Source organism: Carettochelys insculpta, chromosome 5, assembly GCF_033958435.1.
Source record: "Carettochelys insculpta isolate YL-2023 chromosome 5, ASM3395843v1, whole genome shotgun sequence".
NCBI classification, from domain to species: Eukaryota; Metazoa; Chordata; order Testudines; family Carettochelyidae; genus Carettochelys; species Carettochelys insculpta.
In genome coordinates this window covers 13,212,092-13,227,416 of record NC_134141.1, presented here as the reverse complement: position 1 = coordinate 13,227,416, position 15,325 = coordinate 13,212,092, and the positions used below count along the sequence as shown (strand labels likewise).

Below are 15,325 nucleotides of genomic sequence, written 5' to 3'. Positions count from 1 at the left end.
TCTGAAGTGTATATGTGCTGGCCAGTGCCTTTGACTTAATTCATCTGGAAAGAGACGTTGCTGCTGATTCAAATACTTTCTGCTAGGTTTGAGACCTGAGATATATTAGGAATTATTCTGATTGACTTTTCAAGATCTTATCTGTTTTCTTGCATGCAGAGACGATCTTCCCTAAGCAGGTATGGGGAACCACTTACCTCCACAGTCCAGCATGTTATACTCATCTGGTTTCTCCAGGGGCCAGCAATCATAGTCGCTGTTATCCAGATCATGCCATCCCTCCACTAATATGACCTGCGATGGAAAAAAAACACCCCAAAAAGCCTGAAACACATGGGGAGGGGCATTGACTACAAATTACGTACCGAGAAAACAAAAAGCAAACCACAAATACTTTTCCTTGTCACACCAACTTTCTGAACAAAAATCACAGCCAGGAATAACCTAAATGCTCAGAAACTAGAGGATAGGTTCATTACATTCGCACATATATCCCCGGAAATTATTTCTAAAACAAAAAGAGGAATTCTGCTAATCCAGCTGTGTGTTTGGATTAAACAGAGCTCATTTTATGAATGCTTTTTAGATGTCGCTGTCCAGCCAAACCCTCTTTTCTTTTCCTTTCCTTTTAATTTTTAAGACTTTTTAATAATCTCCTTTTTTCTTAAGGGCATTTTTATACAAAAATATAATATATGTTTGAATGTCAAAAACATGTTTAACTATAAATTTGATTAATAGTCCTTTAGTAATGCATACTATGTACTAGTAAAAGTAAACTATAGTAATCACAACAAACAGTACACAAAGTATATAGCAGAGAAAGCAGCAGGATATGTTATACGATATATTTTATATAGTGAAATCGATTAGAAAAATTTATTCTGCTTTATTTCTAGGTATTAGTAAAGGAATATGATAAATAGCAGAGTACGTTAGAGGAACACGTTCTAAGTATTGGAAGTACAGCACAAAATAGAAGAGGATATATTCTTCTTATATCTTCTGTTATAGTCAACATATTAGTAAAACAATGACCAGCATATAGTCTTCTAATGCATTCTCTGTTTAGTGTTCCACTCGATTGATAGCATTGAATGCAACACAGCCTCCTGATTTTCCTATTCATTACAGAACAGAATGCTTTCTGCTAATCGATTCTGCCATTAGTATCCTGTATGCAAGTGGAGGAGAGTAGAGCCAATTGTTCCTAGGCATTTTACACCTATTATTATTGTTCTCTCTATTAGTGAAAGAGACTGTGTTAGGACCAATCAGTAACTAAGAACTATTAGTCACAACAGCACTGTAACAAAATATTATTAATCTCTTGACTATTTGCTGACTCTAGGAGCAGGAGTTATGCAGTTTACCTACCAATAAACTGAGGAGGCTTCGGAGCCCAGGGGCAGGTGTTTTGGCAGCTCCCATGGTCCCAAATAGCCATCAAGCCCAGTTAGCCTCAGGACTGCTGCTGCTGTTGCAGCTCAGCTGGGTTCTCCCCTTCCCACAGGTTTCTAGCCAGCCAGGTGTTTATCAGGGGTCTAGCTGCTGCAGCTATTTGTCTTCCCTCCCTCTTCCCTTTGTGGGTGGGAATCTCCCCCTCCTCCATGGCAGGGCGGCTTGGCAGCCAACCTCCAAAAGCCCAGGTGCTGGGGGGGGAATGGTTTCTCCTTCTCTCAGAACTGGACAAGAATAGGAGTGTGAGGTTTTTAGTCCCTAACCCCTGTTGCTCCTGATTGTCAGGTCTTCTCTGTTCCCTGCTAGGAAATTTCCCAGGGGGCAGATAAAACCATTGCAGGCAAATTCAGGCTGGGGCTGGGGTAAGATGGGTTCATCGATTTTAAGCGCGGAAGGGAATATTCTGATCTGCTCAGACTTGCTGCATAACACAAGCCACAGAATTCCACCCAAGCACCCCTGCCTTCAGCCCAGCCACTTGCGTCTGATTGGCAGCACACTGCCTCTGCACATCCAGGACGTGGTCTGTTGGTTTGGTAGGCTTAGGCCAGGGGTTGGCAACCCGGAGAGCCATTTTTTTTTCAAATTCGGTGAAAAACTCAGTCCTTCAAGAGCAGCAATGCGTTGAGACAGTCCTTAATAAATAACATCAAACCATACTTTTGTAACCCCTATTTTAAGAACAGCACACGCTGAGCCCACAATGTACTGCACATATCAAAGGAGGAGTTAGCGTTTCAAGATCTCATATCATTCGCAGTTTAGATATGAGCTGTTCATTGCTGGGCTTTTGGACGTTCACCGACATACCAAAACTAATCAGGAGGGTTTTCTCTTATTTTTACTTTGCAATTATAGCATCAGGAGCCACAAAGAAGACCTACAAGAGCCTCATGTGGCTCCGGAGTGGCAGGTTTCTTCGGTTAAAAGCTTGCACCTCCTGCACTTTGTTTTATGCTGCGTTTCACTGTAAATCTGGATTGCAAGCCCAATAGGTCAGGGTGAAATTAAGTCCTAAAAGCCAGTGGTGCACAAAGTCTGCGGGTGGGGAAGCATAACATTTTGTAAAGGGGGAGCAGCAATGTCCTGCTCCCTGCATTTCCCGCAGTTGCCATGTTATTACCAAGGGACAAAGCCAGCCCTGAGGGAGGGAGCGCAGGTGACACATGGGCCCCACCCACTCTCACTTGCAATGGGACACTCCCCCTGTGAGCCGGGGATGCACATGTGCTGCTGTCACTACCTTCCTGCAGCCCAGCTCCCACCCCACTCCTGCCCCATGCATGGGCACAGCCCGGTGCACAGCCCACCCCTGTGAGTCCTGCAGCTGCCATTTGCTGGGCCGTGGGGCAGCCTCCTCCGCCCCCTTCCCCACTCTGCCAGGCTGCACTCGGGTAACCTGTGGGGTGCCAGTGGTACTTTGCCTGCCCCTGCCTGTGCTGCCACTGCTGCTGCTCTAGGGACCCCTACTCCCCCAGCACAGCAGCAAGCTGGAGGACGGTGTGCAGGGTGGGGCGAGAAGAAGCTCCTTTAACCTGGCTCCCCAGCATTGGGCTGTTATGTTTCACTGAGACTTCTAAAATCTCACCCCAGACCAATGATCCCACTAATCTTTTCCATCCCTTCCCCACCCCCATGGCCCCCCCCGCCTCCCTCGCCGCCACGCTGGCCTCCTTGCCTCCCGGCCCACCCCGCGGCCTCCACCGCCACGGCGGGAACACAGCGCATCACGTCTGGGAGACAGTCACTCACTTCCAGGGCCATCCAGGGGGACCCTGCTAAGTGCAGGGACGAAAGGAGGGGCCTGGCATAAAAAGTTTGCTCACCCCTGCTCTAAGCGTTGGAAAGTCTTACAAGGAAATGTGCATGGGCACAATCTCACAGTTCACATTCATACTTGATGTTGGGAATCAAAAAGAACTTGAGAGAAATCTCGAAAACGTACCTCAGATATAGCTTTATTTATCCCTTTATAAACAAAACAGAGAGACTTGTATTCAGTAGGATTGTTTAGTCAATGCATTTTGCTCCTTATTCTATTGCAAGTTATCTGTAGACGAGCCTGATTTTTACTAACTTATTCAGGTTGTTTGTCACTCAAAGCTGATTGATTTTCTGGTGTGAATCAGCAGGGAACCGCTGACTTCATTTAGTGACACAGGTCACTACAATACCCTATTGTAATATACTCACTTAGCTTGGTCTCTATAAAGAGCGGCTGAATGATTCAATAGAAAAAGAAGCTCCGTTGACTTCAATGGAATTTCACCAATTCACACAAACTGGCTTGTAGGCTGACATATTTATGTCTATGGGTTGTTTGCAAACTGCTTGGGGTGTCTTTGGGTGTTAACTGTATATTATTTGCTGTGTGTGTAGCTGACCATTTAAGTAAGCCACATAGCTTTGCTTCAGTTTCCTAACTGGTTAACTAACTTTTAGGATCCCACAGAGAGTAATTACAGAGATTTCCAGACTCACGTATGAGGAAGTCCAGTTTAAATCTTTGTATGAGCACATTCATATCAGTATTCATGAGATTCTGAATATTTTAGTAAACAAAACAATGTGGACACAAATATTTGCAAAAAAAACAATAAAAAGAGTTATAAATATCCATAAAGGATGTTTGTGTTCTTTACTGAAATAAATGTTTGTAAATATTAGACTGTGTTTCCCCACCAATACACCCAGACCAAAATTCCTGATGTGAATCCTCCATCCTAAACATTGGGTATGTTTGGTCTGATATACAAGCTTCCGAGATGACTCCTGTGTTGATAATAAGCTGAAAATCAGTAAGAGCTGGGCAGCATTAAAAAAGAGGGTTTCCCACACTTACTGTGAGGGTTTAAAGCACATGTAACTGTTTGGTGAAGACGGATGGCTCATGAAACAGGTAGCTGAGAACTTCCTTTTCCAGAGTCATACGCAGGATGGTCAAGAGTAATTTTTAATGTATGAGGAAAATAAATTTCTGGATTTAATAACAAAAAAGGCACCATTAAGAAACCCAAGAGGAAGTAGCCTATATTCCTGTTAGCTATATCCTAGCTGGCCCTGTCACAGGATATATAAATCCTGCACTAGCATGGAAGACATAAAGGAGTTACTTTGTCTTGGAGTGGCCTCACCCTCCTGCACCTGCTAATCCAGCCAGGACTAGAGGAGGAATTAAAAGGAGGGACCCCCCCACCCAGATGGGCACAACCCTAGGCACAACCCTAGCCCTGAAGAGAGGGCTGACCACTGGTATTGCTCCTACCCTTGCAGAATCCAGTGTAGTTCTCCTATGTTAGAAGAGGGATAAAGGGTGAGACTGTGGTGGGAGTAATTATGGCTCTCTTAAGGGATTCTTCCATGGTCCTCCCATTCTTCCCTACCTAAGATAATTCCTTGCCAACACTGTCCCAGTTTCCTTAGTGCATTGCTCAGTTTATTGCACTGTAACTTCCGAGCAACACTTCTGGGAAATACGTTCCTCACCCACTGGGGTGCCTGGGTGGACAGACACCCTGTGGCAGAAGCCAACACTTCAGTATTGAAAAATAAGAATACAACCGAGCCTTTGGATTCTGATAAGTGAACAGCTATGCCACCTTATTTGTTACCCTGGATGGATGGCCTGCAGTGAATGCCTGGATATGTACACTGGCTCGAGGGGGCTTCTGGATTGGACCACCTCACCCTGGTCCATGGAGCTGGCAAATGAAGTGTCCTCGCTGAACTCTCAGAGCACTCTGGGGACGTCCACAGTCACATGCTGGATCTGAAGTGATGCCAGATCTGGAGGTGGCAGTTGCTGTCTCGGAAGTAAAGGGCCGGATGATTGAGAACCTCTAGCCTTTGAAAAGAGCAGCCAAGTCCTAGATGCGTCTGCTGAGGAGGGCTCTAAAGACCACCATTCCATGAGGTCCTTTCCCTCAGGAGAGGATTTTCTCTACTTTTCCTACTTTTTCTTCTCCAGTCTATCTACCCCACCTCCCCTTCCATGGGAACGTCACTCATAATGATTGTATTAATCATACTCATGCTCACTTCACTTGACAGTAGGGTTGGATGGGCCACCCAGCCTATACCTTGCCCCAAATAACCCAAAAAAGAAATCCTGATGGGGTTTCATAAAAGGAGTCCTCTGAAGAAAGAGAGGCTGATAACATGCAGAAAGCTGCCTACAAGTTTTATCCATGCTCCCTTTTCCGTTTTTTTTTTTTTTTTGTCTAACCTTGTTTGCTGACCCCTGGTTGCTCCATTGTTTAACCCAGGACTCTGAGAAGAAGACTCACCCAATGTATGTGGTCCCTCTAGCTCCTCAAGGCTCCTCCCTCTGGCTCCACCACAGCCACAGCCTTGCTTGTGTGGCCCACAAGACTCCCCGTAAAAATGCTGATCCCTGGATTCAAACATATTTAGAAAATGTGGAAAGTGTCGCACATAATTTCTTACCTGTCTCCTCGCTCTAGGCAGGATAAAGTCCCTGGATAGAAAACAGATAAGCTTAAGCTGTAATTAGAGAAAATTATTTTGACAGAACACTTAAAAAGAAAGACAGAAATAACTTAACAGATTGAAGGGGACCATTTGAGAGAGAAAAAGGCAGGAACACGGGAAGAGGCACGCAATAAAGCAAAACAAAAAGCAGTCAAGTAGCTCTTTAAAGACTAGCAAAATGCTTTATTAAGTGAGCTTTTGTGGGACAGACCCACTTCTTCAGACCATGGTCTGGCTATGGTCTGAAGAAGTGGGTCTGTCCCACGAAAGCTCACCTAATAAACCATTTTGCTAGTCTTTAAAGTGCTGCTTGACTGCTTTTTGTTCTGATCGTGTATAGACTAGCACGGCTTCCTCTTTGTTACTAGCCAATAAAGCAAGGGTGACTTGATAATCAATATTAACAAAAGGATTAACTGATGTGTTTTAACACATATGTTGTCTTTCCTTGGAAGGTCTCTCTTGGAGGATTTAGTTGAAATAAGACATGCTAGGCTGGTACATTCAAGTTCCAGAACATTTGCAATTCATTTAGTTTGCAGCTCGCCTGGTTACAGTTGCGTATAAAAGAAAGTGGAATTACAGTCTTTGGATTGTTCTGATACTCCCGCCTAGTGGTTTTAGAGCAGAACGACAGCACACAGAAAAGCAAAGATTGGAGCTTCCTGCTGCTGCTGCAAAGAGGACTGCAAATGGAATGATTAGAACAGGGTTGTCCAAAAGAAATTTAACAATCGCTACAAGCCCCGCCTCCTCACAGAGAGGCGTGCAAGCTGTCCCGTGACCCCGAGCGAGTAGCAGGAGCAGCCGCCTCTGCCGCCGCCATGACATGCTTGTCCCACCACGTGGTGGGGCGCGTGGGCCAAGGGGCAGCGAGCGCTCCACATGTGTGGCGCTAACCAGCCGCTTCGCCACCCCACGCGGTGCAGTTGGCCACATGTGGCGAACAGAGAGCGTATTGGACACCACGGCATTACAACCTCAGCTGGAAGTGGTAAGAGCCATCCCGCTGGACCACTGCGGGATTCAGCCAGGTTGCACTTAGCAGCTGTATGGCGTACATCGTGGAGAGGCCGGATGGCCCAAAGCATTGGGCACTGCACTGGTATTTAGGAGACAAGGTCACATTTTCAGTCAGCTAAGTGATTTAGGAGCCCATCGAAAGTCAGTGGAACTTAGGAGCCTGGATGTCTTAAGTCCCTTTTGAAAGCAGGAGTGAGAATCCTAAATCATGTTAAATTATTTCGGAATTTTTGCCCCAAAACTCTATTCCTGACTGGCGTGAGTCCGTGCAGTTCTTTGTGCCTCTCTTCCTCTCCCCCCTCCACCCCCTTCTCTGTCCTGTTGATTTAGGTTGCAAACTGCTCAGGAATTTCTCTCAGTGGAGGACAACACCTGGCGCAATGGAGCTCTTGGTTGGGGCCTCCAGATACAGTTGAAACAAAAATAACGCTGAGAGCTAGATTAACAAATGTGGTTAGGTTTCTCACAGGTGTCTCGGTAGATTCAGTTCTAAAAGACTCTGTAGATTGGGACATATGAGCCGTGTCTACACGTGCATGCTACTTCGAAGTAGCGGCACTAACTTCGAAATAGCGCCCGTCATGGCTACACGTGTTGGGCGCTATTTCGAAGTTGAAATCGACGTTAGGTGGCGAGACGTCGAAGCCGCTAGCCCCATGAGGGGATGGGAATAGCACCCTACTTCGAAGTTGAACGTCGAAGTAGGGCACGTGTAGACGATCCACGTCCCGCAACATCGCAATAGCGGGGTCCGCCATGGCGGCCATCAGCTGAGGGGTTGAGAGACACTCTCTCTCCAGCCCCTGCGGGGCTCTATGGTCATCATGGGCAGCAGCCCTTAGCCCAGGGCTTCTGGCTGCTGCTGCTGCAGCTGGGGATCCATGCTGCATGCACAGGGTCTGCAATGAGTTGTCGGCTCTGTGGATCTTGTGTTGTTTAGTGCAACTGTGTCTGGGAGGGGCCCTTTAAGGGAGCGGCTTGCTGTTGAGTCCGCCCTGTGACCCTGTCTGCAGCTGTGCCTGGCACCCTTATTTCGATGTGTGCTACTTTGGCGTGTAGACGTTCCCCTGCAGTGCCTACTTCGATGTAGTGCTGCCCAACTTCGATGTTGAACATCGACATTGCCAGCCCTGGAGGATGTGTAGACGTTATTCATCGAAATAGGCTACTTCGAAGTAGGCTTCACATGTAGATGTAGCTATGGTGTAATAAGTGGATAAATCAGGTCTTGGTCCTACCAAGTACTAAGTGCCCTCATTCGGCAGCAGGTGCTGAATTACTCACAGGATCAAGCACCAAGAATACTGGGGGGTAGTGAGCATGCTTATGCCCCTCGTAAAAAGCACTTGGCCCCAGCTCCACAACAGGACTTTAATCCCCACTTTAAATCTAAAATCCAGGTGCCAATGAGATCATCAAGACACCTCAGCTGCCATCTCACTCTGGCAGCATCTACACTTTGCTATAAAGGTCCCCTCCAAGTCTGTATTTCTGTTGAGTGGCAAGGACATCACACCTCAGTCAAGTCACCACTCCTGGAAGCACCCAGCCCTTGGCCAGACACCCCTCCACTCTGCACCCAAACCCCCCACCTGACCCCTCACTCCCTCCTGCAGCCCAATATGCTCCCCCAGCCTGCAGCCCTCTCCTGCACCAAACTCTGTTCCCAGAGCCAAGAACGCCATTTTGGGAGGGTAGTGTGGGGCAGCTGTGTGTACTGGAACACCATCTGCTCTTCTTTCCGGTCCCTTGACTGTCAGGGAGTGAGAGGAAAGTACATGGCTTGTGTGAATGGCTCCTCTGCCCCCACCTCTCACCAGCCAGGAACAGGAGGCTTGTGCACCAGCCGTGTACTTTTCCCTCACTCCCTGTCAGTCAGGGAATGGGAAGAAGAGCAAGCAGCATCCCACTATGCACGGCTGCTGTCCGCCCCTCCCCGCCTCCCTTTGCTCAGAGGCCAGTTTATTCCATTGCCTATTTAGTTTACTCAGCTCAGGATGTGTTTATCTGTTGTATACCTGCAATCTTTCCGCATGTGCACAAATAGCTTTGCGTGTGACATGGGTCTCCAAACATTTTGGTGAAAGACAAAAGAAATAAATGGCTCTTCTTCTCTGAAAGGTTGGCAACCCTTGCGGTAGGCTCAGACGCCCCCCGCCCCCACCATCTAGCATATGACTTTAGTGTTTCCCATTCTTTGGCCCTCATTTCACTCCGTGCATTTAGTCCTGGGGGAAATCTGCAATGGTACTAGGGCTCCAAACGCAGCAATTGCAAAATTCCCTCTGGACTCCATTGTACACTAAGCGAGACTGTGTGCCATTGGGTGGCAGGGTACCTAAAAGTGAGGCCTAGTGATACTCTGTCCTACATCTGCAACACTTGGGTCTTTGTGCGGATTTGGCCTTGAACAATTAAACTTGCTGCTTATTTAAGTCTCTCACACGCGTGTGTGGGCAGATGCCTCGGGGAAGTATAAGGCCAGAAGCAAACTTAGCCAAAAATAAAAGCAAACCCACCAAGGCTCCCAGTTGTTCCAAGAGATCTGAAATCTTGGTTTTAGCTGATTAATATTTGATGACAGTTGAACTCAACTGTAGCAGAAGGAACTGAGTACTTAATCAAGCTTGCAAACAGTACATGTTTTACACGAAGGCATAAAGCTGACAGGCAATAAGCCAGCATGGCAGCTCCAAAAAAGGGCTTATGAAGAGATAATTAAGGAAGTTCAAGATTTTGTGGGAAACCTGAACTAAGCAAAAACAAAGCAAAAATGGTAAAGATACAGTACTGGCTCCCAAGATATCATGTATATGTATTTATGTATATCGTGTATAGTTACAAACATTCAGACTTGGACTTGCAGTGGTATGCTTCACCAACAACTAAGACCAATAACATAATAATAGCTAGCTCTGGTCCAACTTTTCAGCCCGTTATCCTCAAGTGCTTTACAAAAAAGGTAAACAGTATTATCCCCATTTTACAGATGCAGAACAGGACACAGAGAGTTGAAACAACTTGCCCAAGGTTACCCAGAAATCCAGTGGCAGAGCCAGTTGTAACTGAGATCAGTGCTCCGATGTGCTAGGCACTGTTGAACATATGATAGGTGGCAGCCCAAGCCCTGAAAAGGTCACAGTCAAAGTACCCAGGATAAACCAAAGGGTAGGAGAATAAGATCCCACAGTGTGTTTGTGGCAGAGCCATAAATGGAGCCCAGATCTTTTGAACCCAATCTAGTGTCTTAACCACAAGACTATTCTTCCTCTTCATGTCCAGTTTCATAACTCAGATTCCGTCCTGGTGGTCTGGTGGCTCTTTGCTCATGTACATGAGATAAATGTGTGGCCTAAATTATTCCCTCACTCACACTGCAAAACTGTGAACACAGCTGGTACCATCTGGCATCCTTGTAGGTAGTCTTAGCCAGGCACTGAACTTGCCCAGGATACTGATACCCTGTGTCAACTGGTTTCTCATGTGAGTGAGGGAGGCATTGTGTGGACGTTTGTTGTGCCACTACAGAGGAGGACTTAACTCTCCAGGGTGGTCAATGCGCTCCTTTGACGTGGCATTTTATTCACTAAAAATTTTAGAAAAAACACTCCACGAGACTCAGAGTATTAATTTATAGTGCGAGACGCTGAGGACCTTTCCTGCATATTCTTCTTCCATAGGGAGCACACCGTTTTGGACATTTTTGCCTGTCAGGATTACCAGATTAATCTCTGGCATGGAAAGAATGGATTCCAGGCTTTTCATGGCTTAGCACAGGGGTTCCCAATCTTTTCAGCATCACACCCCTCTTTTGATTTTTGAGAAACCCTCACGTGCCCCCCACCTCTGTTTTTAACCACAGGCCAGCCACCTCAGCCGCCTGTCAACTGCCTGCCTGACCCCTCCCCTGCCCCAAAGCCAGGCATCACCAGCCCCTCATCTAAACACATCCTCCTCCTTCCCCCTCAACCCACACTCACGCACCTTCGCAGGAGGCAGCTAGCTCCACATGGGCCTTTGCCAACTGCCTGCTTTTTATAGCAGCTGAGAGCTGGAAGCAAGGGCCAGCTCTTTCTTGGGGTGGGAAAATGACTGGTGGGGGGTTGGGTTTCCTCGCACCCCCCCTTGGAATTTCTTCACTCCCCCCCCAGTTTGGGAAGCCATGGTTTAGCAAGAAATCATTGTGTTTTTTGTCATTTTGGGGCTCTTGACATATTGTCAATGGGTGCGATGGCCAATGAATATTAAACTAACCTCTCTGAGAACATTGACAGCCTAACCCCTGGGCTCAGTGTGAAGCTAATAAATAGCAAGAATGCTCACAGGGCCAGGCATGAGGCAGAAGGCATGGGGTGGCATGAAAAGGGGAATGGGCATTGTTGTTACCAATCTGGTGTAAGATGTGTCTGCCCCATTATGCTGGTGCTGTAAAGAATGAGGCAGAAAAGTAAATGAATACTCACCGAGGACCCTGTATTAAGGTGAAGACCTTCAGCTCCCACCAAACCCATGAGCAATTTACCTTTGAGTGGGGACTTTTGAAAATCCTCAATGGCTGTGGTACGCTCTAGCAATAAGCCAGTGTTAATTTTAAATCCACCTGCTTGTCCAAAGCCCTGAATGAAGAGCGGCATCTAGGACCAAATATCTAATAGCTAATCACTGACACAGGAAAAGTAGCAGCAACGAAGGGTCCTGTGGCACCTTATAGACTAACAGAAAAGTTTAGAGCATGAGCTTTCGTGAGTTAACTCACTTCTTCAGATGCTGGTCCTGGAAATCTGCAAGGCCAGGTATAAATAGGCCAGAGCATACCTGGCCTTGCAGATTTCCAGGACCAGCATCTGAAGAAGTGAGTTAACTCACGAAAGCTCATGCTCTAAACTTTTCTGTTAGTCTATAAGGTGCCACAGGACCCTTTGTTGCTGCTACAGATCCAAACTAACACGGCTACCCCTCTGATACTTGACACAGGAAAAGTTTCTGGAATCGTCTCGCATATGAAAAATTCCCATTTGGAAAAAACAATTTTCTGAATTAAAAATTGGAATCCAGACTTCTGACAAGACTCACGGTTAAAAAATTAACATTCGTCTTTGTACTAGCAAAAGGTACCTAAATGACTAAACTTGATTAGAAGGGTCACACTGACTTATAGATATCCCAGTCCAGAACCTACATGTGAAATACATCCAAGTGGTATCTCATAACTAAGGCAAATCCTTTTGTTAAATTGTAGAAAACCACATAGTGTATTGAGGGGGGAAAAGGTCAATAAACCCACCAGTGGCTTAGAAAAGATATTTCTAGATACTACATCTATGAAGTTTAGATCTCTATTCAAACACTCCCAAATGTTGGCTGGTGTTAGGTACAGTGCAAAGTTTTAGTTCAATTTACTTAATTATGGGTTTAACTTCAGAGAAGGATTTCTCCTTTTCCCCCAAAGATCAGATAAAGGAACGTCCAACCTCAGTCTCCAAATCCCTGCTCTCTTTTAAACGGCTTGTAACCTTGACTAAAACGCATTACAAGGATCTCAGTAGGTTTGGCAATTTCTTCTGGAGAGTCTGTTGCTTTCACATCAGTTCCTTGGGTTTCAAAGGGATGCGAAGGCAGAAAAAGGCAAATACTGGAGGAGCCAGAAGCCTGGACAGGGCTGCTGGGCTGGTGGCCAGGGCCAGGAGTGGAGCTGGGAGTGTGGCAGGGTGGTCAGAATTGAACTCCCCTTGGCCAGCAAACTTCCTCAGTTGGGAGCTGGATACTGAAGAAGAGAGTTATACATGGAGGAGGAGAATTGCCCACATGGGAGCAGGTTTAGGATCTGATCCTACAAGCTACTCTGTGCAGCCAGATTCTTATGGCCACATGCAACCACCTTGAAACGAATGGGGCTCTTGAGAAGTGCAGATGCCTATCCATGGAGAGCAACTTGAAGGTACAGAGCCATCACCGTACTAACGCTGAAGCAGGGGAACTGGAACCAGCTGATGCAAATGGGTACAGTGCCCTTGATTTGGGTGGAGTTACGCTTATTTCCACCAGCTGACAATTTCAATCTGCTTCTGTTTCTGAAACCTACAGAACTATACTGTGTAAATAGCAGAGAAGAAAGAGCTCTACACTCTTCTCGTAGCTCTTTGCTCTATAGTCTGTCTCTTGAACAATCCCTTTAGCATTCATCTAGCCTATCTACAGTGGTCATTTAGATTTGGACAGGTGTCCACAGGGTGCTCATCAGAAGCTTCTGCCCTTCATCTGTCCCAGGTTTCTGGGGGTACTGCTTTCTAATGGCTTTTCTTTTCCTTCAGCCTTACTATGATTATAGCCAGAGCTGTATCTGGTATACATCTGTGCTGTTCCATTGACTTCAGAGGTACTATGCTGATTGACTCCCACGGAGGATGTGACTGATTGGTTTACTCTTTGGTTTTGTCAACACCTATTTACCTGCAATGCTTCCTACACCCTTGTGCATTAGACAGCCCCAAAAGCCGAAATCGCCTATTTTGAAATAAATATGAAATAAGACACGCAATTTATATATCACAATTTGCGTATCTCATTTTGTGTTTAGGATGCCTTGTAGACACAGCCTCTGCGGCCTGGATATTGCTGGAGCACAGCCCACTTTGGCCATACCATTTCCCCGATGCCCCCACTTAAGCCAGTGCTTGAGCACAAATGCTCTTTGCTGCAACACTTACTGATGTGCAGCGAATTTCCCTTTCAATTAAGAGTGGTGCACGAAGAAGGGTGTGCTTTGCTGATGCATCTATTAAAGCACCAAGCAGTCACTCAGTTTACTGCTGCTTTCCTTACAGCCTTAGAGTTGCATTCCTTTTCTCTGCAGGTGAGGCAGGATGGTATGAACCAAGCCCTGGATACTGAAGAAGCAGTTGGAGGGCTTCCCTAGATTTACTGGCTTTGAGCTGAAGGACGCAGTGCTGCCAGAGATAAAGGAATGAAGCCAAACATCACTGGAGGCCAAATTCTTCTCATCTTGGCCATCCATTCCCATAAGCAGAATGTTCTGCAGATGCCTGCAGTGCACAGGAGCAACGCGACTTCGCTGGCACATTGCCCTTGCTTTTCGGCAAATCCACTTGGGCAGATCTGCTTAAGGGCAAGATGCAGAGTGTGAGGTAATTCCCTGTCTCAATACATTGTGCTAATTAGCGCCAGCTGGGCAAATTCATCCCCGATGTAAGTCCCTTCACTTCTGTTGCATTAACTCAGGGATGAATGTGGTCCAATGTCTCAGTTTAAAACCATACTTTGCCCTGATGTGCGCTATCCCTTCTGTACACAGTCTGCCTCACTCTGGCTGCAAACACTGAAGTTCTACTGAAGTCTTTACTCAAAGCGGTACGGGCATTCTCTGGGAAAACAGCCACGGAAAGCACTACACTGAACCACAAGACTCCCTGCTGCCTTGAGCAGGCTACATTCATTGCCATGGCAGGCACATTTGCCTTCTGTCAAATAACATTTGTTCATCAACAATTTCATGTCCTGGCAGACCTAGCACCCCTGAGGTGACCGTATTAGTCGGACAATAATTTGGATGGCACAAGCTGTGGCTTGGAGGGAGATTGTGAAGTGGGGAGGGTGGAACATGAATTGCAAATACTTGGCGTGGCTGGGGAGTTAAGATTGGGACAGAGAGAGTAAGGTGCAGCCAGTGCTGAAGCAGTTCCATTTACATAAAGGAGGCCCAACCTGTCATAGAGATGAAGGTAAGGACACTTTCTTCAGACACACAAGTAACTATCCTTTCCCATTAGCACACAAGCCCTACACTGCAAGTGGTGAAACCACAGACCCTGCTGTTATAGGAGCAGGTTCTGGGGATTATACTTTATTTTTAATGAGGGTTAATGGAGCCAGTTTTTTTAACTTTCAGGATTATCCCCACTCTAAATTAGCTGCTGGCAGCCATCTGTGATTTTAATTACATCTAGTAAATCTACAAAGATATTCGAATTCTTTTCAAATGTTAGTTCTATATCAATGTTTTTAAAATGGGTTCATAATGTCACTGTATTCTCATTCACAAAGTCTTTCAGAAGTCTGAAAGCGAACCTACCATATCAGTACATGATAATCAGACTCCTGGTAGCCTTCTAACACTTCTGGTTTGAATTTGATCATAAATCCTAATTAGTTAGGCCAGATTCTCAGTTAGCATAAAAGGGCATAATTCTATTGCAGGCAATAGAACAATACAAGCTTACACCAGCTGAGATCAGAGGTCTTTAGTATAAAGTAAGGAAACAAACTTGCTTATTGCTAAGGCACAAACTCGCCTGCCTACTTGGTGGGTCACCTCTCTGGACCAACACGAGAG

General features: G+C 46.1%; 1 protein-coding gene across 1 annotated transcript in view; it reads right to left on the bottom strand.

Annotated features, from left to right (window-relative positions):
* Positions 1-11,609, bottom strand: part of LOC142013394 (atrial natriuretic peptide receptor 2-like) — a 68,641-nt gene extending 57,032 nt beyond the window's left edge. Inside the window, exons 1-3 of the mRNA XM_074994713.1 lie at positions 11,498-11,609; positions 3,359-3,429; positions 198-294 (exon numbers count right to left, since the gene is read on the bottom strand). Coding sequence (XP_074850814.1) covers positions 198-294; positions 3,359-3,429; positions 11,498-11,609 — 280 coding nt within the window. The remainder of the gene's footprint in view (positions 1-197; positions 295-3,358; positions 3,430-11,497) is intronic.
* Between the last annotated feature and the right edge of the window lie 3,716 nt (positions 11,610-15,325).